The sequence below is a fragment of the Malus sylvestris genome, chromosome 2, assembly GCF_916048215.2.
Source record: "Malus sylvestris chromosome 2, drMalSylv7.2, whole genome shotgun sequence".
Taxonomy (NCBI): domain Eukaryota; kingdom Viridiplantae; phylum Streptophyta; class Magnoliopsida; order Rosales; family Rosaceae; genus Malus; species Malus sylvestris.
The window spans coordinates 9,177,040-9,200,553 of record NC_062261.1 but is presented as its reverse complement, the minus strand read 5'-3'; the positions used below and the strand labels follow the sequence as shown (position 1 = coordinate 9,200,553).

The window sequence follows — 23,514 nt, the reverse complement described above, 5'->3', positions numbered from 1 at the left end:
ACTTTGGGAAGTTGGGAAGATAGATGAAAGTTGAGAATTTGCTGTAAATGTCCATATTTTTGCTGTAATTGTGGATCATGATCCAACGTTAACCTCTATTTAATATACTTGCTCACTAGCATTAATTACTTATAATTGCATACAACCTCTCTCTTCGATCAATTTTTCTAATGTGCTAGAAATACGGTCCGCTAATACAAGTAGTTGAATTTTTTTTTTTGTTAAGTATTCAAACATTTGTATTATAACATTCAGTGTACCAGCTGTGTTTCCGGCACATTGAAAAATCTCTCCCTCCTAAGATTCTACCACCCAAGATTTTGTCTTTTCTACGTAGATTTGGGACGCTTAACCAAATTGATTATAGCAGTATTCTCCATTTTCTATATTAAAGTTTAAGTTTTCTCACATTAATTTAGATTAGATTAGCATATCCTTAGATAAAAAAGAAGTTACGATTTTTTCGCATATATTTGTTGAGTTAACATTGAGTTTATGCAAGTCTCCTTCAATTTTCATTTACTTGTATCTCTTTGAAAGTTGTCATTAACATTTAAAAAAAATGATTGTGCATGTTTCTAGTATAAAAACACAATATTGCATGTCTTTACTATAAAAATATTAGGAGAATTTGCAAATTGTTTGACTAAAATGTATTGACATACATTTGATATAACGAATTAAATAAACAAAAACGTGATAAAATACTATAGAAAATGAGAAATAATTTTCGTATCCTTTTTTTTCGCTCTATGAATCTTTACTTTTTACTTTCGAATTAGATAACTCGAAATAAAATAAAGAAACATAAATTAACACGTGTGCGAAAAAAAGTAAATAAGTGTAGAAATCATTTTTCTATAATTTAATCAATATGGCTTGAAAAAATTAGGAAGTTAATGAATAGCATGAAAGTTGAGGGGTGATTAGACAATAACCTGAAATTAAAACGTGTGAAAGGGAAGGTAAATGATTAAGACTCGGGTCGGTTGGGTAAAAGACAGACATCACCTTACCAAAAAGATAGTAGCAGGACATTTACTATCTATTTGTACCGTCATTCTAATAAAGTTAGAATCACAAATATATGTGGATTCCATTAATACAAATAGATGGTAAGAATAACAATTTTTATATTAATAATATATAAAAGAAGATAATGCTAATCAACCTTCTCAAAGTAGTACTCTCTTGTGTACTCTCTATCATCTCACAATTTAACGTTAATTTTTGTGTCAACATTATAAAATAGATAAATATTAAGATTAATTCTTATGCCAACATTATAAAACAGATAAATGTTAAGAAGACTCTCAAAAGTAAGATTATTCATAGACTCTCTCATCTCATGTTTCTAGTATAAAAACATAATCTTGCATGTCTATACTATAAAAATATTAGGAGAACTTGCAAATTGCTTGACTAAAATACATTGACATATAATTGATATAACAAATTAAATAAACAAAAATGTGATAAAATACTATAGAAAATGAGAAATGATTTTCACACCTCTTTTTTTTTTTTGCTCTATGCACCTTTACTTTTTGCCTTCGAATTAGATAAGTCTAAATAAAATAAAGAAACATAAATTAACAGGTGTGCAAAAAAAAGTAAATAAGTGTAGAAATCATTTTTCTAGAATTTAATCAATATGGTTTGAAAAAAAAAAAGCAAATTGTAGTAATGGTCCATCAACTTTAACTCAATTAGAGCAATGGTCCATCAACTAAAAATCCATTATCATTAATCCCTCAACTCATTACAACGTGCAACTATGGTCCCTCAATTAAAAATCTATTACAATGATCCCTCAACTTTAATCCAATTGGAGAAATGGTTCCTCAACTTTAACTCAAAACTTTAACTCAACTGTAGCAATGGTCATTCCAACACAACTCATTTTGACAAAATTTTGACGAAATTGATGAAAAAGACCATAGCTACATGTTTTGATGAGTTGAGGGACCAATGATAATGAATTTTTAGTTGAGGAACCATTGCTACAATTTACTCTTAAAAAAATTAAGAAGTTAATGAATAGCATGAAAGTTGAGGGGTGATTAGACAATAACCCTGAAATTAAAGCGTGTGAAAGGGAAGGTAAATGATTAAGACTCAGGTTAGTTGGGTAAAAGACAGACATCACTTTACCAAAAAGATTAAAGAAAACTAATGAAAATAGCTTGAAAACTTTGAGTTTTAAGGATAAGGACAAATAAAGGGTAAAGTGAATAATATCATGTTTGACTTTTTAGTGTAAAAATGTGGTTTTTCGTTAAAGTGAATAGTACCGTAAGCTTTTTGTTAAAACTCCCAAAGATTAATAAAAGGGAAAGTAGCAATATCCTTACCATCTATTTGTACCGTCATTCTAATAGAGTTAGGATTCACAAACACATGTGGATTCTATTTTTATTAGAGATGGTAGTAATGATGATACAAATAGATGGTGAGAATATTATTTTTATATTAATAATATATAAAAGAAGATAATGCTAATCAACCTTCTCAAAGTAAAACTCTCTTTTGGACCCTCTACCATCTCACAATTAACGTTAAGTTTTGTGCCACATTATAAAACAGAGAAATGTTAAGAAGATTCTCCATAGACTCTCTCTTATCTCATGTTTTTTTTTTTTTTTTTTGCACAATGTTTAATAATTTTGGTAGGGAAAATGACGTTAAACTGTGACGTGCCAGAGCATTCATAAAAAATTCTACTGTAAAAGAGTCTTCTTGGCATTTCTCTATAAAATAATTAAATATTAAGTCAAAAACCTAATGTGACAGAGAATTCACGAAGAGTTCTCCTTTTAGGGAATTAAAGACATTGACAAATTTGGATCCCATCCGGATCCAAATTGTGGGGATCTTAGGGATCCTTAAATCTTAGTCATTTATCGTGCATCGTGCAATAAACATAAATAATAACTGACAAAAACTGACCACACGATATACGATGAACGGTTAAAATGTGAAAATCTCTATAATCCCCACAAAGTGAATGCGGAGTGATTCCTATTTCGACATTGACATTGAAGTCATAGTTTGGAAGCTGATTTAATCACACGCCATTTCGAAGCCACTTGTCGAAAATCAAGCTATCAAACATTGAACAAAACATTTGACAGGTTACCTTAATTCCAAACATTTGTCCAAGATGATATAATTCCTAGTTATATACAAAACATTGGAATTTGACATGTTCATGGTAAAAGAAGAAAGGACATGGATCCTCTCTGGATCCAGTGGTCCTAATCCATAAGTTCAATTATCGGGGCCGTTGAAATTTGATCCAACGGCTACAAATAGGGGTCCAATTTAAAAGTTATAATAACTTTAGTCGTTAAATTAAATTTTAACAGCCCGGATAATTGAACTTGGTGGATTAGAATCACTGGATCCGGAGAGGATCCATGTCCAAGAAGAAAATAATATGTCACCGACATCGACTATGGAGAAATAGTTATTAATGATTTTATATCAGCCATTATCAATATTTAATTATCACTAACTCAATTTCTCTTTTGTTATTATTGCAGATTTTAGCGGGGCTAAGTCAAACAGAGTGGTGTGTTCCTCTCTTTTGTAGCAAAGTTTAAATCTTATAGAACAAACGTGCAACGATATTGTTAAACCTTGCCATAAAACACCCCAAAGGGAAGGAAATCCGGTGAAGAAACTCATTTGATGTAAGTGCACACCTCACTATCATATATGTCACTATATTGCGAACCCGATAGCTTCACTGCAACGAAAATACTCGAAATTTTTTGTATCTCTTCCACAACGATCTCATTTTTCCTGTTCTCCTTTCCTTTGACATGAAGATTGATTCTCTTGGTTCTGTAGCATCGAATCCAAGAAGAACACTTTTAAAAGTTATAGTTTAGATTAGTTTAGTATATCGTTGGAATAAAAGAAAACTTACCTTTAATATTTGTGTATATTTAGATTAGTTCAATATGAGTCATTTAGTACTATTGTCTAGATATATTTCTCTCAATTTGTAAGTTGAAAGTTTTTTGTTCAATTCTCATGTATGGCAAAGTTTGAACTATATTATTACGGTTAATCCATTATGTTAACCTATCTCATATATCCACCACTATAGATTAGGTGCTTGAATTTTTCTACTTTAGCATGCAAGTAGCCAATAACAAATGACCACATTAACAATTTCACACCAATCTATCTAAAGCCAAGAGGAGAGATTTGGAGAACTTAGGAAAAGTAAGGGCATGCTTGGTATCCTACCCAAAAACTTTGGTTGTTCCTAAAAATAATTTTCAAATAACATCACTTAAAAACAGTATTCTTTTTAAGTCTCAAAATTTCAAAAATCTGTTTGGTTGAATTTTTAAAAATAATGTTTTTAGTTTGAATTCAAACTTTCTTGAACAAAAATTGGAGGAGAGAAAGAATTGGGAAAGAGAAAAGAGAGAGGAAATAGTTGGTGAGGGGAGAGAAAGACAGGGAGAGGACGAGGAAGATAGGGAAAGCAAAAAACTACGGTGAGAAGATGAGGAGTGAGAAGAAAGAGAGTGTAATGAGAGAGAGACAAGACAAAGGCTGAGAAGAGAAAAAAAACAAGGTGTGACGTGGGGAGAGAAAAAAGAGAGGGTTGAGGGAGAAAAAAGAGAGGGTTACGAATGAGCAAAAGAAGATGTTGAGAAGATGGTATAAAAACTCTAAAAACTCACTTTTAGTGTTTTTAAAAAATAGCTTATGTTTTTAAGTTAGTTTTGAATCCAATTTTTAAAAAAGTTCTACCAAACAAGAATTCAAAATCTAAAACTCAAAAAATGTTTTTGAGTTAAAAAAGTTGAACTCAAATAGAATACCAAACAAACCCTAAAGCATTGCAAACTTCTGACCTAGCAAATAGTATTAGACCGACCTTTCACCATCTCCTCAATACGAAGTTTCAGTTTCATCTTTGTCCAATTGACACCTCAACCAAAACCCATGGAAATATACACAAAAGGCAACATGATTGAAAGATATAAAGTTATGACTTGTCTTTTGGCTATTGGTTATACTTGTAGAAAGAGACCTGGCTATGACTCAAATGCTTTACCACCAATCACTCTCCTACTAATCTTTAATCGTACTCATGTAGTGAAACTCGTTTTCAATCACTTCAAATCAAAATTTTCGTTCAAAAGTTGCCCATGAGATTCACGATTCACATAGACCTGTGACTAAAAAAAATTTCACCATCAATCACTCTTCTATTTTGTGCCCTCGAACAATTTTTATTCAGAGATAAAGTTTTCATGTGGCCAAGTCAACCTACACAAAAAAACTCTTCTTAGCCGACTCTCCCTCTAACCCTTCTTGCCTGAAAACCCTAGATCTGATACCTCTCAGCCACCAACCCCTTGCTTCGGCTTAGCGCCAGTGGCAACCCCTTTCCTAGTCATTCTCCATCCGGTCTCTTCCTCCCCTTCCCATTCACGCACAGCGTCTTTACATCGCATGTATAGAATCTCATTCTCTGGGTAATCAGATAATCTTTTTCGAACTTATTTTCTAACATTTTGTAAGATGAAGAATGACAAAATTCATAAAATGACTATGCTCACATATAGAATCTCATTCTCTTGTTCACATGTTGACCAAAGATTTACATATAATCTCATTCTCTTAGTCACATGTTGATCAAAGATTTACGATCACTTCCATTTGGATTTGATGTCAGAAGCGGAAAAATATTTGTGATGTTTTAATCTCAACCCTCAATATTAAATTAAAATAAGTCCACGTATTAGTCACCAAATGATCGGAGAAAAATTCGTATACAATCATACTCACATTTCAATCCATGATAAGAAAAATGCTCACACACAAACAAAAGATTGAAAGTAGAGGCCTTTATTGTTATCAAAATCATATATACAAGAAAAATTTTGTGTAATCGTCTCATAATATATACAATTTGATACTCAAAAAATTAAACTCAACAAAATTACAAGCTTATACAAAATTAACACACTACAAAAAAAATGAACCTGAAAATTTTTCAAGACCCAATACTCCAATTCTTCTTCTTACAAGAAATTGGGGACACAATGTTGTGAGGATATATATCACACTGGAGAGGCAGAGGTTGTACTAAAACCAAATTTTTCTGAGAGCTTTGTTCTTGTAAGTGGAGAAGGAAGCTCCATCTGATGAAGGAACTGCACATCATGAACCAAAGGGTTGTGTGTTCTTCCTGGTGGAGAGCCTGAGTAGCATGCCGGTGAGCATTTCGTGCACACATACTCCCTTCCACCATATATTTCCTGCATGATTAGAATTTAAAAAACACGAGATAGTACTCATTTGGTCACGAATGAAATCATGGTGTTCAAATATCGGGCATGTATGTGATTACTTATGTAAGAAGTATTTTTGTTTATAAGCGTTGTTTAAGAAACACCTTTATTAAAAACCCGTTGAAATTTTTATTAACTTTTATTAAAAGCACGTTGAAATTTTTATTAATGTTTGAGTACTTTTAATTTTTTGGTCACGTATTGACAAAAGCACTTTTAGCATTTTTAGAAGCATTTTTAAATATACATGAAATATAAACGACAATTGTAGAAAAAGAAAAATAACAATAAAAGAGCATGAATGCTAACCTTTTCACTGATCATATTCAGAACCCCACTTCTCTCATCGGAATTTTTTTGGCTGGTCACAAAAAATAAACACAAAAGAGCTGTTACATCTTCAAATATATGATAAGTAGGCAGTGATTTCCGCACTCTCGTTTTCTCATTTTGAACTTCTTTCCTTGTTTCCGTCCTTCATTCTCTTTCGATATTTTGAATCCAAAGACTAAAACAAAGAGAGGATTCTATGGGAAGAAAGGGGAGAGCGAAAATCACTTTCCTTTGAAATCAACCCGACAAAAACAAGAAAACCCTAATGAAACCTGTGCTTGTTACATCTTATAGGGTTGAGGAACTCAGGCATAGCAAGGCCAGCTCTTCGAGGCTTAGGGCAAAGAGGCTGGGCATTGCCTGCAGAGTTTGCCACGGCAGCAGAACCAGGACCCAGAAGAAGATTGCTGCTTTTCTTCACGCCTAATTGGTGCATAATTTGTTCCACCAAAAAACACAACAAACAAGAAGAAAGAAAGAAAATCGAAGTCACAAGCAGTAGAAAAAGAAACGATTAACTTGTGACTGCAAAATTTCAACTGTTGCCCTATTTACTTACCCTCATTGAAATGGTAATTAATATATAAGAACCTGCCCCTTTTATTTAAATATTAGCCACACATTTAAGACACAGAGAGAGAGAGAGAGAGAGAGAGAGAGAGAGAGAGAGAGAGAGAGAGAGGTAAGTGAGAAAATAGTGAGAAGTGGAGCCACATTTTGGTTGGAGACTTGGTTCAACTGTGTAAGTATAGGAGGAGTAGAGGGTTGGCCAAGAGTGGAGTTAGGGTCTGTCTTGGCTTTTGATCTCCTCATATTCCTCTACTTCCCTTCTTTGTCTACGTATTTTTTGGTGTTCTATCTCCATAATATTGAACCATTCTTTTTCTCATCCAATTTTGATGACCATATTGCAAAATTCCTTGTTATTTGGAGGGCGTCTTATACCTACGGTCGTTTTCCCAACTTTTAGCTTCGACATGCTGGAATTAGATTGTCGTCGCGAGTTTGTTTTGTAGTTCTTATTTTCCTAGTTGAACAAAAGTTGTGGTAACCAAAATAAAAGTCACGGTGGTTACAAAAAGGCTACAATACAGGGCACTTAAAGTCATTGGATCCAATTCAAGAGTTAGATTTAAGGGCTCTAAGTGCTGGAGTATTGTAGTAGATCTAAGAGCTCTAAGTGCCAGAGTTAGATCGAAGGACTCTAGGTCACCACACTTCTCTTTATTCACTCAACAAAATTATATCTTACCAAATTTATCCTTTTCCAAAATTCACACAAAACAATGAGAAAACAAAAAAATTAATCAGGGATGTCCCAAATTAATAACGCAACTTCATGTGTTTTAACTTTCCCAAGTAACATTGCGTTATCAATTTTTGATCCGCGACAGGTGTAGGTAAGTCCTCACTGAAAAGAAGGGCAATGGCACACTCCTCATTCTGGCAATCTAAGAAAAGTATTACTGTGCAAAGTTACAAGTCAACAGATGGTGAATCATGAATAATATGTATCCCAATCAAACTTGGGCTGTGAATACACCTCATAATCTATAGGTCCATCCACAACACTGTCTACAGTCTGTACGCCTTCCAAAAGAGCTGGATGAAGACAGTCATTATGGGAAGGCAACAATTTATACATTACTAATACCCCAAGTGTGAATATAGCTTGCAGCTTCGTTGAGTCTCCGTGGACCGAAAAGAACAACAGCATTGCCAGCAGGAATAAATCGACGCAAAAACGCATGATGCACAGAACTGTATCCATCAACTTCCCATCATTCCCAGCAGGAAAGCCCCGGACCCTATAGACAAAGAGGAAGTTGTACTTGTCGACCAGGTACCTATACCCAAAATAAATAGCACCAACGGGAACCACAAGTGGGGAGAAGGAAGAATATATGAAGGTCAGGGAAAATATCGTCAGATTGAATGCATAATATTGGGCGAAATCAAATGTCTGTTTGGGGGCAGTTGATGTTCTGTTGATTGGGTAATCAGAGAGATCATTTCCCTGCAGAGTTCTGGGAGAATCATAAGTGTTGTCCACAATCAAGGGCCTCTCTAGACCATTTGTTTCCTGAGTTTCCAATGCGTATTCTTCACTTTGTTCCGGGACTAGCTGTAGCATGTCATTCTTCCGAAACTTCTGAATCTTCCTTTTTATCCAAGGGATTGGAGCCAATAGATCATAAGATATGCCCAGGAATGTACTTGTTATCAAGAATGCAAGAGAAGAAAGACACGATCTTGACAAAAACGAGGCACTCATGTACTGCTCAATTCTCTTGCAATCTTCTCCATCCATATAGCACCTTCCCATTTTTAAGATGGCACTCTCTAAAGATGATTCAACCAGTCCCTTAAGAAGTATAAGATTCACCAGGAAGAAACAAACCATCTTAAGAAGAGCAGCTCGTTGCTCCCCCGACACTGTAAGATGTCGCTCGAACTTGGAGAGATATGAAAGTGCTGATGGAATAACCATATACATGCTGACAAAAATAAACACATTGGGTAGAAACTGAAAGATAAGACTCCCGAGCCAGCTTGAGCTCTGCACCCAAGCAAACCACAACTGGGCGTTATCCATAGCTTCCGCATTTATAATCCGCCAGGCATTTTTTAGAGCACTGATAATTGCCAGAGGAGAGCTAAAGAACAGAAGAATCAACAACAAGCACGTGTTCACCAACACTCTTCGCAATTTCAGTGAGAGCTTCGACGACCCCAAATGATTCCAATAAATATCCGTGGCCAAGGGTGCCTGCTCAACTTTCCATTGGTTTCTCTGTAAACGCAATTCCACAAGAGAAAAGAATTTCCCTATCCGCCTCTTCTTCTCATGTCGAAAGTCCTGAACCGCTTTATTAGCAGTGTACACATCCTTAAACACCACAAATGCAACTCCAGCACCTAGTGCACGACCTTCTTTGTAAGCTGCCAGTTCAGTCTCCAATTCAGCTCTCCATCCCTGCAACTCTCCTAACTTCCTTTCATCGGTGTATCCCAACCTAGCCATAGTATGATACCAGAAATCCTCTACCTTTCGCCATAAATTACAAGCACAACCCCATACTCCCTCTGAAGAAGTCCTTACGTATCCATTCTCTTCACTTTCATACGGCAAGAGCCGAGAGTCAATTCGTGCAACCAACCAAGAAATTTCATGCCTAACCCTCACTAATTCCGAGGCTAATTCATCCAAAGCACACAAATCCATCGGCATTATAACCCTATAAACCTTTCCAGGATACCTATGTTGAAAATACTCATGCAGCACAGTCCCATCATTCCCTATGGTTTTCGGTATCCCCTGCACCATTATAGTAAAAATCGCCATGGAATTCACAGTCGGGTCACTCAAATTGCCATTCACATCCCTAATCCTAGTGATTCTCAATCTCCCTTCAATAGCAGAAATACCAAAATGCACAAGAACAACAACAACAACCACGAAAACGAAATGCACCCAAAGCAAAGCCGAACCTTTCTCAATGTGATTGATGGTCGTCTTCGAGAATTGATCCCCCAGCACAGCACTCCCAGCGTAGAGATTCAGCGGAAGCATTACAAGCACAGCCAAAACCGCCATGGACAATAGCAACCCGCAGCTGCCGCCCTCGATCAAGAGAAACTGGGCGGCGTCAGCGCCGCAGTGGCGCGCAATCTCACGGCACGTGGCGTGCCACACCGCAAGGAGCTTAGCGACCAGGGCAGACGGACCGGGCATGCGGCGGTGGTCGCTGCGAAGCTTGACAAATATGAAGAAGAAGACGCAGAAGAAGGAGCCGATGGCGGAGATGTTGAGGAGGTACTGGATGTTGCCGTACCAAGCCTCGTAGGTATCGGCGCCGTCGCCGGGGGACGGCGGAGGAGAGAGAGTGTCGTTCATGGAGGGAATTGGGGAGAAGACTGAAGATTGATAAGGCGTGGCCATCAGAGGCATGGGAAATCTAATGATTGAGCCGGAAATTGGGGTTTTTCTGGTGGGATTTGAGGTAATTGGGATTGAATTGGATTGAAATTTTCTTCATGTGGGGCAGAAATTAGGGTTTGGATGGGGTTTTGCGGGGATTTGGGGTTATGGGCTAGAAGAGGAAGATGCAGGGATTTTTTGGGGTGGAGTGTTCGATGCTGGCAAGGAATAATCGCCCAAAAAAATAAAATAAATTATAACATAAGAATTTGAAAATTTTAACGATAAGGATAAAATAAAAGGTAAAGCGAATAATATCATGATTGACTTTTTAGTATAAAATTTTGATTTTTTTTTTGTTAAAATAAACAATATCAGGGGATTTTCATTAAAGTTCCCTAAATAGAATAGGATTATAAAAACAATTAGTTAGTTTTAATGCACAGTTATAGTCTTGTGATATTTCTCTTCACTTAGAAGTGAGAGATCTTATGTTCGAATCTCGTGAATGGCATATTCGATACCAAATTAGGCTGCTCATTGTCTTACTAAACCGAACTTCCTCACCTCTTAGTGTAAAATATCGATGTACCAAAAAAAAACACTAGGTTAAGCTTTCTTGACCAACAAGAAATTAGCTTTCTTTTGTTCCTGAAGGAAACCTAGCTTAATTTGGAACACACAAATCTGATACTTGTGTTGAGGAAAAACCAAAATTGTTGGAAATAGAATGAGAACCAAAAGTGTTGTGACATGCCAAACTATTTGTTCTTCATGAGGGGTTTTAGGATGCCACTAGCTATGAACGAGAAATCTTGCGTTGGCAGTTATATGTCACTCAGTGTTAAAATTTTAAAATATGAGTAGATGAAAAAAGTTTAGCGACTGTTTGATATTCATTTTGTTTTCAATTTTTACTTTTTTGAAAACTAAAAAAAAATTTATAACTACTTTCAATTAAAAAAAAAAACTGAAAACCAAAAATTAAAAATTAAAAACTTGGGCCAAATTTTAAATTTTTTTTTTTTTAGTACATCGATATTTTTACACTAGGGGAGGGGGAGTTCGGCTAAACCACACAATGAACAACCTAATTTGGTATCGAATTCGTCATCCATGAGATTCGAACATAAAATCTCTCACTTATAAGCGAAGAGGAATACTACCAAACCGTAGTACTTTTTTTAAAAAACTAACAAATGAAAGTAGTAGACCTAATAAGATTTTAGTTTTCAAAAAAGTAAAAACTGAAAACAGAATGGTTATCAAATGGTCATTAGTAAAGTGTAACATGTTATAATATGAATAAATTGGTAGTATCACGTGACGATATAATAGTTTGAAAAACTTCTCTTTGCGTATATTCAATTAACGATATTAATGAAGCGCATCTCTCTCGTTCAACTTATTTTCTCATGCAGTTTCTTTTATTTCTTCTCTGTGTAAGCCTAAAACAACCCAAAGAATTGTTATTGGAAATGTGTTAACACTATGTGATCATGAGAACGTCAATTTAGAATTGTTATTAGCTTTGTAAAATGTTATCGATGTAGTGTTTACGTGTGTTATTTTCTTGTGTTTGTATAAATGAGAAATGCATGACAACTTTTATGGAGCGTCAATAACAACTCTTAGTTAAGACTTAAGAGTAACAAACTTTACAATTGTAAGTTAACCTATTTTTTATTTTTTTGGTAAACATTGTAAGTTAACCTATTTGTACAACAATAAAACGTCTTGTGGCAATAAAAACCTTTTTTAAAGTTCGTTAATGATATTGTTTCTGGTGATGGGCCTAAATTTTGGGTCTTTATTGGCTGATCAAGGTCTCCAGCTGCAGGGCCACTTCTTCTTCTCTCGTGTCTTTGGGCTTGATGAAGCAAAAAAGCAATATGTCCATCATTTTATTTATTTTCTTTTTCTTTTTACTATTTTAACTCTGGCCAAAATGTAAATGTTAATCTAGAGGAATCAACTTATGCAGAAGAGGTTTACTGTCATTGTAATGTCTCGTTTTAATAAAATAATGTATTGTTTAAAGAAAATTATATATAATATTGTATTAGTTTTTTAGTTAAAATGATCTCTGAGATTGATATAACTTATTACTTTGGTCCATGAGATTTGTAATCGATAGAAATAGTCCAAGAGTTTGTCTACCGTCAATTATTTTGATATTTATGTGAAACAAATTCTATTAAGTAAGGATTAAAATGACAAAAATGCTTTTAATTTAATAAATAATAAGCCAAAATGATTTGACAAAAATTAAGGGTAATTAGTTACTTTTCCTTATTTAATTGAGAATTTTTAGGGAATGACTGAAATGATTGACAATGGACATTTCAAGGACCAATTCAATCGATTTTAAACCTTATAAACCAAAGTGAAGAGTTATGTCAAATTTTCAGAACATTTAACTAAATAGTTTATTATATTTTGAATCGAGACGCCACCCTCGCTTGTTTCATGTGAAACTCATTTTTTATTTAGAGAGTTATATACATCAATCATTCTTGGTAGTGAACTTTCACCAAATACGCGTTTTAGCCTTTTGTAGCTTTTGGACTTTGAAGCGTTGCATTTGTTTTGTTCCCTCTCTAATTTGACCTCTACATACGTGTTTATCTAGCTATTTAATGAGCTAGATTAACGTGTTCTTATTATCGAGCTTGAAAGCCATGAACTGCATTGCAATTTCGAAGAGTCCAAATTGACCCAATTATTGGTTCCCAATTCCCACCAAACGAATTTTTTGTTTTCAAATAATTCTTGGTCGTCCAAAGATTGACTTCTGCCAAACATGGGTTGTCTGGAGGTGGATTGTCTGCTCTCATATTTCTATACTTTTTTCATCTCTTTCTATTTTGTGTGGTTACGGTTAAACCACGTCAACATTTTATATTTCTATTACTTTTTGTTTTATTATTTTTATAAAAAAATCAATATAAAATGTTGACGTGACTTAATAGTGACTACACAAACAAAAAAGATGTTAAAAGTGTGAAAATGGAAGGGCAGACAATCCACCTCCGTGTTATCTTCCACCCAACTTAACTACGCTTAAAATGGTCATATTTTTTCAAGTTAATTACATCAACAAATTTTGTTACGTTTCATTCTTAAAACTTAAAAGACATTTTAAGTTCGAATTCTCTATTTCCGACCAGTCGTCTAGAAACTGTCTACTTTATTAGAAAAATCACTCGATCGTGTTGTCATATTTGTGTGGATTGGATTGGGATGGTTGAGATCCTAAAGAATATACCATATTTTTCATGAATTTTATTCCCATTTAAATGCATAAAAAGAAATAAAAAAACAATAATTAATAAAAAAGGAGGCAAATGGTCGGTTTGGTCGTTTGCTTGTGATATGACTTTCCTGGTGTTTGACTGTGAACCATGGGAATTGGTCTTTTATCTTTTAAATTCCCCAACCATCGCAACGCGCAATCTCCCTATCTATTTTGTGACGTTTTGTCGGTGGAGTTTAAATATTTGCCCATGCATAAACTATAAAGAAAAACATCATCACCCAACTCCAAACCACATCAGAGTAGAAGACAATAACAAAGTGTTATTACACTGACAAGGTCGATTGTATGAATCTCAAATCGTCACAACGCTTGGTTTTACGTTAAGTTTTCTGTTAATTCCGAGTGCTTCGTGTTTTTTTTTTAAAGTTTTTTTCTAAGTCTTCTTAGGTCCTCCTCTATTTCTTTTGCCACTTCATCTCATAATCGTATTTTTTAACCGAAACATCTGCAGGTCTTTTACCAAACATAAATAAAACCACAGGATTAATTTTTCAGTTGCAATATCAAAATTCTGATGTAAATGTGCATTGTCACTTTCTTTCGAGCTTTCCAATTATCTTGTAGTGTATTCTTAAGTTTGTGTTGCTGCATACAAAGAATGGTCGGAATATAATAAAAGCATAAGCATCGCATGCCACATGCAATATACAAGGTTGGTGGCATGCGATGTATCATATACAATGTTAAAGAAAAAAAAATGTAATAGTGTTGACGAAATTTTATAGAGTCATTAGGTTTGGTTGCTAAATAACACTTAATGATATTCATCAAATCATCGGTGGCTTTGACATTACCATTCTATACACACATAATAATCATGTCATTTCAATAATCCAAGAACTTCTTGATTCATAATTTAAAGTTTTACGGCTAATTTGAAAGTGTTTTAAAATAATTAAAAACGTTTCTGGTGAATCTATTTTTGGTATCAATTGTTAGCCAAAATGCAAGTGAATCTTCGAAAACCATTTGAAGTACTTCCAACAATATGCTTCTAGTAATAAGCATTTAAATTTGGAATCCAAAAACAATTTCTCTAAAATTGCTTTTAGTTATTTTTTAAACACATCCAAACAAGCCCTTAAACTTCAAAAATGTTGTCAAAATTGAATATTTTATATCAAAATTTTCAATCCAACTAACATACTCAATACAAAAGTGAAGTATGGAAAGTGCCAAACATTGAGAACTACCCAAGAAGAAGAGATTGAACATGGGCAAGCTCGCTTTCCTTTTTGGAGATAGAGAAAGTGGACAAAACAGACTCAACCAATGATACAGACAGATGTGAGATGCTCGATAGGGGTTCCTTATATTGGAGAGTCATATGATGCGGTCTGTAACGTATCAAATACGTTGTTTAGAGACATTTAAATAATACTATGGGAATTGTTATTGACACTCCAAACATCTCATTCTACACTCCAAACTTTCTATATTTAGAAAGAAAAATACGCTTGTGATGAGTGTAGAATGAGATTTTTGGAGTGTCAATAACACTTTCCTAATACTATAACAACTCTTATATATGAAATATAGACGATCAAACTTGGATAAAAAAAACAAATAATTGTACTTGTTGATGCACAAAATCAGTGGGGACTTTAGTACAACAGAAAGTGTCAAGTTTGTGACCTTCGCTAGATTGCTTCAGTCACTAGTGTGGATAAGTATATAAATAGATAGAGACAGGGAAGCAAACACAAGATGTACGTGGTTCACCCAGATTGGCTACGTCCACGAAGTAGAAGAGTTCTCATTAATTGTGAAGGGTTTACACAAGTACATAGGTTTAAGCTCTCATTTAGTGAGTACAAGTGAATGATTTAGTACAAATGACATTAGGAAATATTGTGAGAGAATGATCTCTATTTATAGAAGAGAGTTTCTAGTTTCATTCTGACATTGACACGTGTCGTGTTGTGATTGTTTCTGATGTTGACACGTGTCGCGCTATGATTGGCTTCTGATGTCAACACGTGTCGCGCTGTGATTGGCTTCCTGGTTGGAAGGAAACTCTTCTGGGTCCTTGACGGTATAACGTTGACCGGTGCTCATTAGTTTCGGGATTGGTCAAGTATGGTACAAACAGTGTTCCCCTAAGTTTCCGAGTGAGGGAAGCTCCTCGGTTGGGGACTTGCAAGATCCAAGCCATTGAGTAATCACGAAACTTCTAAGTACCAAAGTGTGGTATCATTTTCACTTGCCTTATCTGTCTCATATGTAGATGTGGCATCTTCTCTGGAAGTACTTTTCCTCCATCCAGGGATGGTATCTTTAACCGATGAAGATGCACAAGGTAATGTATCAATTTCACTTGAAGTTTTACTTGTAGTTTTGGGCTTGGTCAAGTGCGATACAAACCCTATAGTAGGAGTCTTCCAAGTCGCCGAGCTAGGAGATTTACCGAAGGAGGTAACAGACAAGGTAAGCAATCAGACTTCCAAGCAAGCAACCAGGATTGGAGGTTCGACTTCGGCTTCTGGTTGATTGTTCTCATTCTCCTTGTGTCATAAACAGCAACAAGGATAATGAGAAGCAAATGGAGAAGAGATGATATGAGATACTTTTGCTTTTGAAGAAGTAACTTTCCACAGGCTTATTCTTGAATTGGGCTGGAAGGTTTTCTGGTTTCCTCCAGAGTATAAGGCCGACTCAAGAATTTGAGGGTCAAAACAAGTCTATCAAATCTAGAGTACGTTCGACCCTGATGATATGAGATACTTTTGCTGTTGACAAAGTAGTGGATGTATCGACACGTGTTCTGTTACGCTCGTCTCCACATGCTTCCTTGTATCCTTCTCACTTGCCCTATCTGTTCCTCAGGCAGATGTGGTATCTTCTCTGGAAGTATAAGATGTTGAAGATGGGTACTCGAGAGCAATGCCAGGTAAGTAATCAGGCAAGGGGTTCCAGGCAGTCAGTTCCTGACCGGAAGCTTGATTCCAAGTGATGACTGATTGCTCTTTTTCTCCTTGTCTTGCAGGTAAGAACAAGGCCAAAGGAAAAGACAGGGAAAAAGCATGATATGAGATACTTTTGCTTTTAACCCTAATGATATGAGATACTTTTGCTCTGGTGTAGCTTATTTGTAGAGGTATTATCGGAAGGAAAAGAATCTGAGTATTTCGAGAGACTCTGCTGAGAGTGCCATCTCGGATGTGAAGAAAAGTTGAGCATTTTTTTTAATTTGCAGGTATGCCTGGCTGTGGATGATGAAGGTCGGCATATATAGGAGTTTCGCTAACAACAAGTAGTAGTGTTATTCTTTTACCCTTCTTGGTCATATCAATGTAATGGGAGCTGGAAGCTTCACGTGTTTTAACTTTGTCAGAGCACTTTGAAAAAGTTGTCTGTGGTATCTGGAAAGCTGATGTTGCGTGTGAAGATTGCAGACAAGCTTTATCTAAGGAAATCTAGCTCTCGAAGTTCGGATAGCAGTGCCTCTTCGGTTTTCGAACAAGTAATCCTGTCGGGGATCTGGCTCTCGAGATTCAGATAACGGTGCCTCTTCGATTTTTAAGAAAGCAATCCTCTTGGGAGTCTGACTCTTGAGATTTGGATAGCAGTGTCTCTTTAATTTTTGAGAAAGTAATCCTGTTGGGTGGCTCTCGAGATTCGGAGGGCGGTGCCTCTTCGATTTTTGAGCACGTAATCCTGTTGGGAGTCTGGCTCTCGAGATTCGGAGAGTGGTGCCTCTTTGATTTTTGAGAAAGAAATCCTGTTGGAAGTCTGACTCGAGCAGTGTCTCTTCGATTTTTTAAAAAGTAATCATGTTGGGAGTGTTTTCTCGAATGTGAGTAAAGGTCGGGCATTTTTGCCAATCTGCCTTGCCATGGAGCACATAGGTTGACACACATTGGGACTTTCTAGTTATCAAGCAGTGGTGCTGTTCCTTTACCCATGTGGGTAATAGTAAGGTAGCTAGACCTTCAAAATTTATGTGTCTAAACTTTGTCAGAGATCTTTGGCAAAGTTATCTGTGACCCAAGGAGCTGATGTTGCTTGTGGAAAGTGGTGCCTCTTCGGAATCCGGAGAGTGGTGCCTCTTCGATTTTTGAACCAACGGCCATGTTGCCCTTTCTTTTATAAGGGCACCAATTGTGTGCAAGAAGTACATTCAAAGAGTTATTGCTTGTAGGAATTTTCCCATTACTTCAGAGATTTATTGCCCCTCATTTCTCCTTCATCATTTTTGAGAATGTCTGGTCCATCCGACTGTCATTTTGACTTGAACTTTGGTGAAGAGGCAGCCATACCTTCTCAAGACAACATATGGCTCACATTCTTCTTATCCCCTACTGGTCCTCTTACCATTGGGGACTCTGTGATGAAGAATGATATGACCGCTGCAGTGGTGGCCAGGAACCTTCTCACTCTCAAAGATAACAGACTACTTTCCAAACGGTCTTATGAGTTGGATGTTAAGGATTATCTGGCTCTCAGTGTTCAGTGTGCAGGCTCTGTGTCTAATATGGCCCAACGCCTATTTGCTCGAACTCGCCAAGTTGAATCATTGGTGGCTGAAGTGATAAGTCTCAAACAGGAGATCAGAGGGCTCAAGCATGAGAATAAACAGTTGCACAGGCTCACACATGACTATGCTACAAACATGAAGAGGAAGCTCGACCAGTTGCAGAAATCTGATGGTCAGATTTTACTTGATCATAAGAGGTTTATGGGTTTGTTCCAAAGACATTTATTGCATTCGTCTTCTGGGGCTGTACCGCGTAATGAAGCTCCAAATGATCAACTTTCGGTGCCTTCTCCTTTTGGGGTTCTGCCTAGTACTGAGGCTTTGAATAGTCACCCTCTGGTGCATTCTCTTTCTAGGGTTCTGCCAACTGCTGAGACTTCTCTTGAGCAACCTTTATGAATGCTCATTCTTGTTTGTTTATTTTGATTCATGTATATGTACATATTTGTAACTTATCGGAGATATCAATAAACAAGCTTTACTTCATTTCAACGTATTGTGTTAAATACACCAAGGCCTTCTTCACTAAGTTCTTTGAATTTTTCATTTTGTTGAAGCTTGTATGTTGAAGCTTTGTTAGTGAAACATGTAGGTTGAGGTAGTGCTCCCTTAATTTCCCGAGTGAGGAAAACTTCTTGTTTGGAGACTTGAAAAATCTAAGTCACTGAGTGGTCGTGAGACTTCTGAGTATCAAGGTGCAGTAGCATATGGTAGGAGTTCCCCAAGTCTTCGGTCGAGGGAGTTGACGAATGAGGCATTTCCTTTCTAAGTGGTAGCTCAAAACTCCTTCTTCATAAATATTTGTTATGAAAATTGTTAGGCCCAAAGAAGATGAGGCCTAGGCAATTTTTTTTTTTTTTGAATTTTTGAAATTTTGAAATTTTGAAATTTTGAAATTTTGAAATTCTGAAAAAAAAAAAAAATATATATATATATATATATATATATATATATTTTAAAGCTTTGTAGGTGAAGCTTTGTTGGGCACCATGAATTGATTTTGCTTCACACTATCTTTATCAAGATAGTGTGAAGCTTTTGTAGGTGAAGCTTTTGTATTGAAGCTTTGTAGGTGAAGCTTTTGTGGGTCAAGCTTTTGTGGGTCAAACTTTTGTAGGTGAAGCTTTTGTGGGTCAAGCTTTTGTGGGTCAAGCTTTTGTAGGTCAAGCTTTTGTGGGTGAAGCTTTTGTGGGTCAAGCTTTTGTAGGTCAAGTTTTTGTGGGTCAAGCTTTTGTGGATCAAGCTTTTGTGGGTGAAGCTTTTGCAGGTGAAGTTTTTGCGGGTGAAGCTTTTGTGTTGAAGTTTTTGTAGGTGAAGCTTTGGAGTTGAAGCTTTGTAGGTGAAGCTTTTGTTGGGTACCATGAATTAATTTTGCTTCACATTATCTTGATCAAGATAGTGTGAAGCTTTGAAGCTTTTGTGTTGAAGTTTTTGTAGGTGAAGCTTTGGAATTGAAGCTTTGTAGGTGAAGCTTTTGTTGGGTACCATGAATTGATTTTGCTTCACATTATCTTGATCAAGATAGTGTGAAGCTTTTGAGATTTTGTAGTTGTCCTCAATTGATGAAGCTTTTGTTGGTGAAGTTTTTGTGTTGAAACTTTTGTGTTGAAACACTTCTCGCCGTCATGGCCGTTATGTTCATGGTAGCAGCAAAACGTGCCCGTGTTCTTCGTGGGCTTGTAATCCGGGTGCCTCGGCTTTGGCTTCGGTATCAGTGTGCTATTCTGGGGTAAATGGCCACGCATGTGGCGTTCAACGGTGTGTATGCCTCATACCTCGGGGTAGGGGTTGTCCTGACATATACTTGACCCACTGTGTTGACTGCCTAGGGTCGGGGATTATCATGGCGATACCCTTGGTTATTGCGGTAGTGTCCATTACTCCTTTTACTAAAATGAGACTGGTAAGGATGGAAATCTTTCCTTTTGCCTTGAGATTGATATGTCTGTTGACTTGGCAAAATATTGAGTAAGGCAGGGGGAGGCACCGCTGCCGTTTGGAAGGTCGAGGTCTTCTCATTTGGTTGGATCTGGCTTCCACTCCCTACTTGCTGATAAGGGGTGGTTGTGGGGGGTTTCCTTTGCTATGTCATTGCCTCGGCGGAGGTATGGTTGTAAGCCTGTGCCATCACCTCAGAGTAAGTCTTCCAAGTGTTGGCATTGATCATGTATTTGAAGAAACAATCACGTAGGCCTTGAGGGCGGTCTTGTTATCTGCTTCAGCGCAGGAGAATACTCATGGCTGAAACGACCGGTATACTCTCGTAGTGACTCGTCCGGCTTCTGGCGAATAGTGTACAAGTCATCTGCAGAATGCAAGCGATCGATCTGGAAGATATGTTGAGAGACAAACAGTTTCCTCAGTTCTTCAAATGAGTCTACTGTCTCAGGTGGAAGACGACAATACCAGTTTAGAGCTCCGCCAGAGAGAGTGGAGGGGAAGAGAAGACATCGTTCTTCGTCGGTGTGCATTCGATATGCCATGGTAGACTTAAAGAGGTTAAGGTGTTCAATTGGGTCTTCCCTTGCAATATAAAGTTGTAAACCAAACTTTTGTTTTGTCTTTGCTTGAAAGGGGTGTCGAGGATCCTCCTTGTGAGAGGGTCAGGCCTGGGTTGGTTCCAGTTAGGTATCTCGGCCTGACGTTTGGCCTTCAACTTGTTTATTTCCTCAAAGAGTTGTAGGACAAGGGGGTTCTGAGTGGAGTCATGTACCACTGAGATTTTCTTTCGTAAGTCTCCATCGCATCTTGGAAGTAGGAAAGTTTGAGCAAAGACATGTGATTTTTCCTTGGACTTGCCGTACTGACTTCTAGGGCGAGTCTGTCGGAATACCTCAGAGTCCATTGTACCTTCATGTTCCTCTGGGACCTGTCGTTCCTTCCCTAGATTGGCAGTTGACCTAGGTCGTAGGAGGGGACCGAGTCTTTCAGAAACCCTTGGGTTATTGATCTTCGAGCATATGTGTAGGGGATTCTCTCGACGTTGCTTTATAAAGTCTCGGCAGTCACGATAAACGGCTTTCGATCATTCCAACCCTTATGCAATGAGGTGTCTTCCTCCACTCTTCTGCTTCGGGTCGAATCAGCTGGGTTGAGAGATGTCTCATGTTGATCAATGTTTTGATGATTAGCTCGCTCTTCATCAGAGATACCCATGTCGAAGGAAGGTGATCCTCCGTGTTGGAGGGCACCCAGATGATGGTTGATGTCCTCAGAGGCAACGAGCTCGCGTGTTTGAGTATGCCTAGTTTCGTGGAGCGTCTCAAATAGCTTCTGATACTGCTCCTGGAGGACCTCATTCTTCATTGCTATCTTGTTGTTCTGAGCTTCTAGCTCATCGACTTTAGCTTGAAAAGCAACCCTCTTTCCTTCATTCTTTCGTTGCTTTGCACTAGGTGCAAGAGGGGTGTCATTCTGTGTGATGTGGTTTCCTTTGCTCCCCATGTTAGAGAGAGATACCTGGTTAAAAGAGAGTGTACGAATGGTGGAAACCAGCTTGACAAAGCTAAAGAGAGTGGGAATAAGTGTCGTTCCCACAGACGGTGCCAAATGTTGATGCACAAAATCAGTGGGGACTCTGGTACAACAGAAAGTGTTAAGTTTGTGACATTCGCTAGATTGCTTCAGTCACTAGTGTGGATAAATATATAAATGGATAGAGACATGGAAGCAAACACAAGATGTACGTGGTTCACCCAGATTGGCTACGTCCACGGAGTAGAGGAATTCTCATTAATTGTGAAGGGTTTACACAAGTACATAGGTTTAAGCTCTCCTTTAGTGAGTACAAGTGAATGATTTAGTACAAATGACATTAGAAAATATTGTGAGAGAATGATCTCTATTTATAGAAGAGAGTTTCTAATTTCATTTTGACATTGACACGTGTCGTGTTATGATTGGCTTCTGATGTTGACATGTGTCGCGCTATGATTGGCTTCTGATGTCGACACGTGTCGCATTATGATTAGCCTCCTGGTTAGAAGGAAACTCTTCTGGGTCCTTGACGGTATAACGTTGACCAGTACTCAGTAGTTTCGGGATTGGTCAAGTATGGTACAAACAGTACTTAAAATGCATCTTTGCTTGTAAAATGTTTATTTGGGATATTCATCAACATATGTGCTCAAACGACAACCTAGCTTTGTCGTTTTTTTTTTCCAACGAAAATTTCATTAATAGAAGAAAGTGTTACAGAGATAAGAACCTAAGAGCCTAACAACTTGGCATGGTAAGAAATTGAAATATAACTTTTCGAATGAGGATCCTCTTCAAATCCTCTTTGTGAGGATTTCGAAGATCCTCTAATTACATCTGTTCATCGTATATCGTGCAGTTAGAAATAATTGTAAATCTTTTTATTTAAAATTAAATATAAACAGTACTTGACGAAAACTAGTAATACAATGTACGATTAACGGATATGATTAGAGAATTCTCAGAATCCCCACAAAGAGAATCTGAAGGAGGATTCTAACTTTTCAGCAAAAGAAACATACAACACAATTACAAATCCAATTAAAGAGGTAAAGATACAAAAAATAATAAACTACAACATGGAGTAAAGAGCACAAAAGCCCTATTACCAATAAAAGATGGCCTGAGTAGACAACGACCCCCAACTTTATACAGCAACACCATTATGACCATCCCGAATATTGACCAAACTCCGCCACCACGACAAAGCAAACCACGAGCACCGCTGATACCATTACACCTAGTTTTGTTGTTTGCCATGCTAGGGTTGGAATCTTAGGGTAGACAAATCAATAAAACAAAGAAAAATTAACGAAAAATTCAAAAAATATTTTAGTTTTAATAAAAAAATGATAAATAAAGACTTAGTGAATAATATCAGAAAAATGTAAAAATGTAATTTTTCATTAAAATTTAACAATACCGTGAATATTTCGTTAAAACCCTCGTAAAATAAACCATAAAAAAAAATGGTTTGATCGGGAATTGGCGCCATAACTTGCGACAATGGGTTTTTAAATGCATATATCTTGTTCAATATTGGGGCAAAAATTTAATAAAATCCAGATTCTATTAATATTATTATTTTTATAATATTATTTACGTTCAACTCTCTAAAACTCCATAAAATGATTGCCACTTTCTCGTGATTGTGTGAGGA

General features: G+C 36.7%; 2 protein-coding genes across 2 annotated transcripts; both read right to left on the bottom strand.

The window, feature by feature from the left end:
* Positions 1-5,862: 5,862 nt before the first annotated feature.
* Positions 5,863-7,260, bottom strand: LOC126611191 (uncharacterized). The gene is made up of 3 exons (XM_050279386.1): positions 6,932-7,260; positions 6,636-6,687; positions 5,863-6,293 (listed from the first exon to the last, which is right to left on the bottom strand). Exons 1-3 carry the CDS (start codon positions 7,093-7,095, stop codon positions 6,096-6,098), a joined length of 414 nt encoding a protein of 137 aa, XP_050135343.1. The 5' UTR covers positions 7,096-7,260; the 3' UTR covers positions 5,863-6,095.
* An 809-nt stretch (positions 7,261-8,069) lies between these two features.
* On the bottom strand, positions 8,070-10,805 carry LOC126611853 (CSC1-like protein At4g35870). Its single transcript, XM_050280187.1, has one exon. The coding sequence runs from the start codon at positions 10,609-10,611 to the stop codon at positions 8,158-8,160; it is 2,454 nt and encodes an 817-aa protein (XP_050136144.1). The 5' UTR covers positions 10,612-10,805; the 3' UTR covers positions 8,070-8,157.
* Positions 10,806-23,514: the final 12,709 nt, after the last annotated feature.

Bases quoted from the DNA above. Each gene is read 5' to 3' on its own strand.
- LOC126611853 (XM_050280187.1), bottom strand. From the start codon at position 10,611: ATGCCTCTGATGGCCACGCCTTATCAATCTTCAGTCTTCTCCCCAATT.
- LOC126611191 (XM_050279386.1), bottom strand. From the start codon at position 7,095: ATGCACCAATTAGGCGTGAAGAAAAGCAGCAATCTTCTTCTGGGTCCT. The intron at 6,688-6,931 runs GTTTCATTAGGG...TTTTGTGACCAG, and splicing joins ATAAGATGTAACAAGCACAG to CCAAAAAAATTCCGATGAGA. The intron at 6,294-6,635 runs GTTAGCATTCAT...CTAATCATGCAG, and splicing joins TGAATATGATCAGTGAAAAG to GAAATATATGGTGGAAGGGA.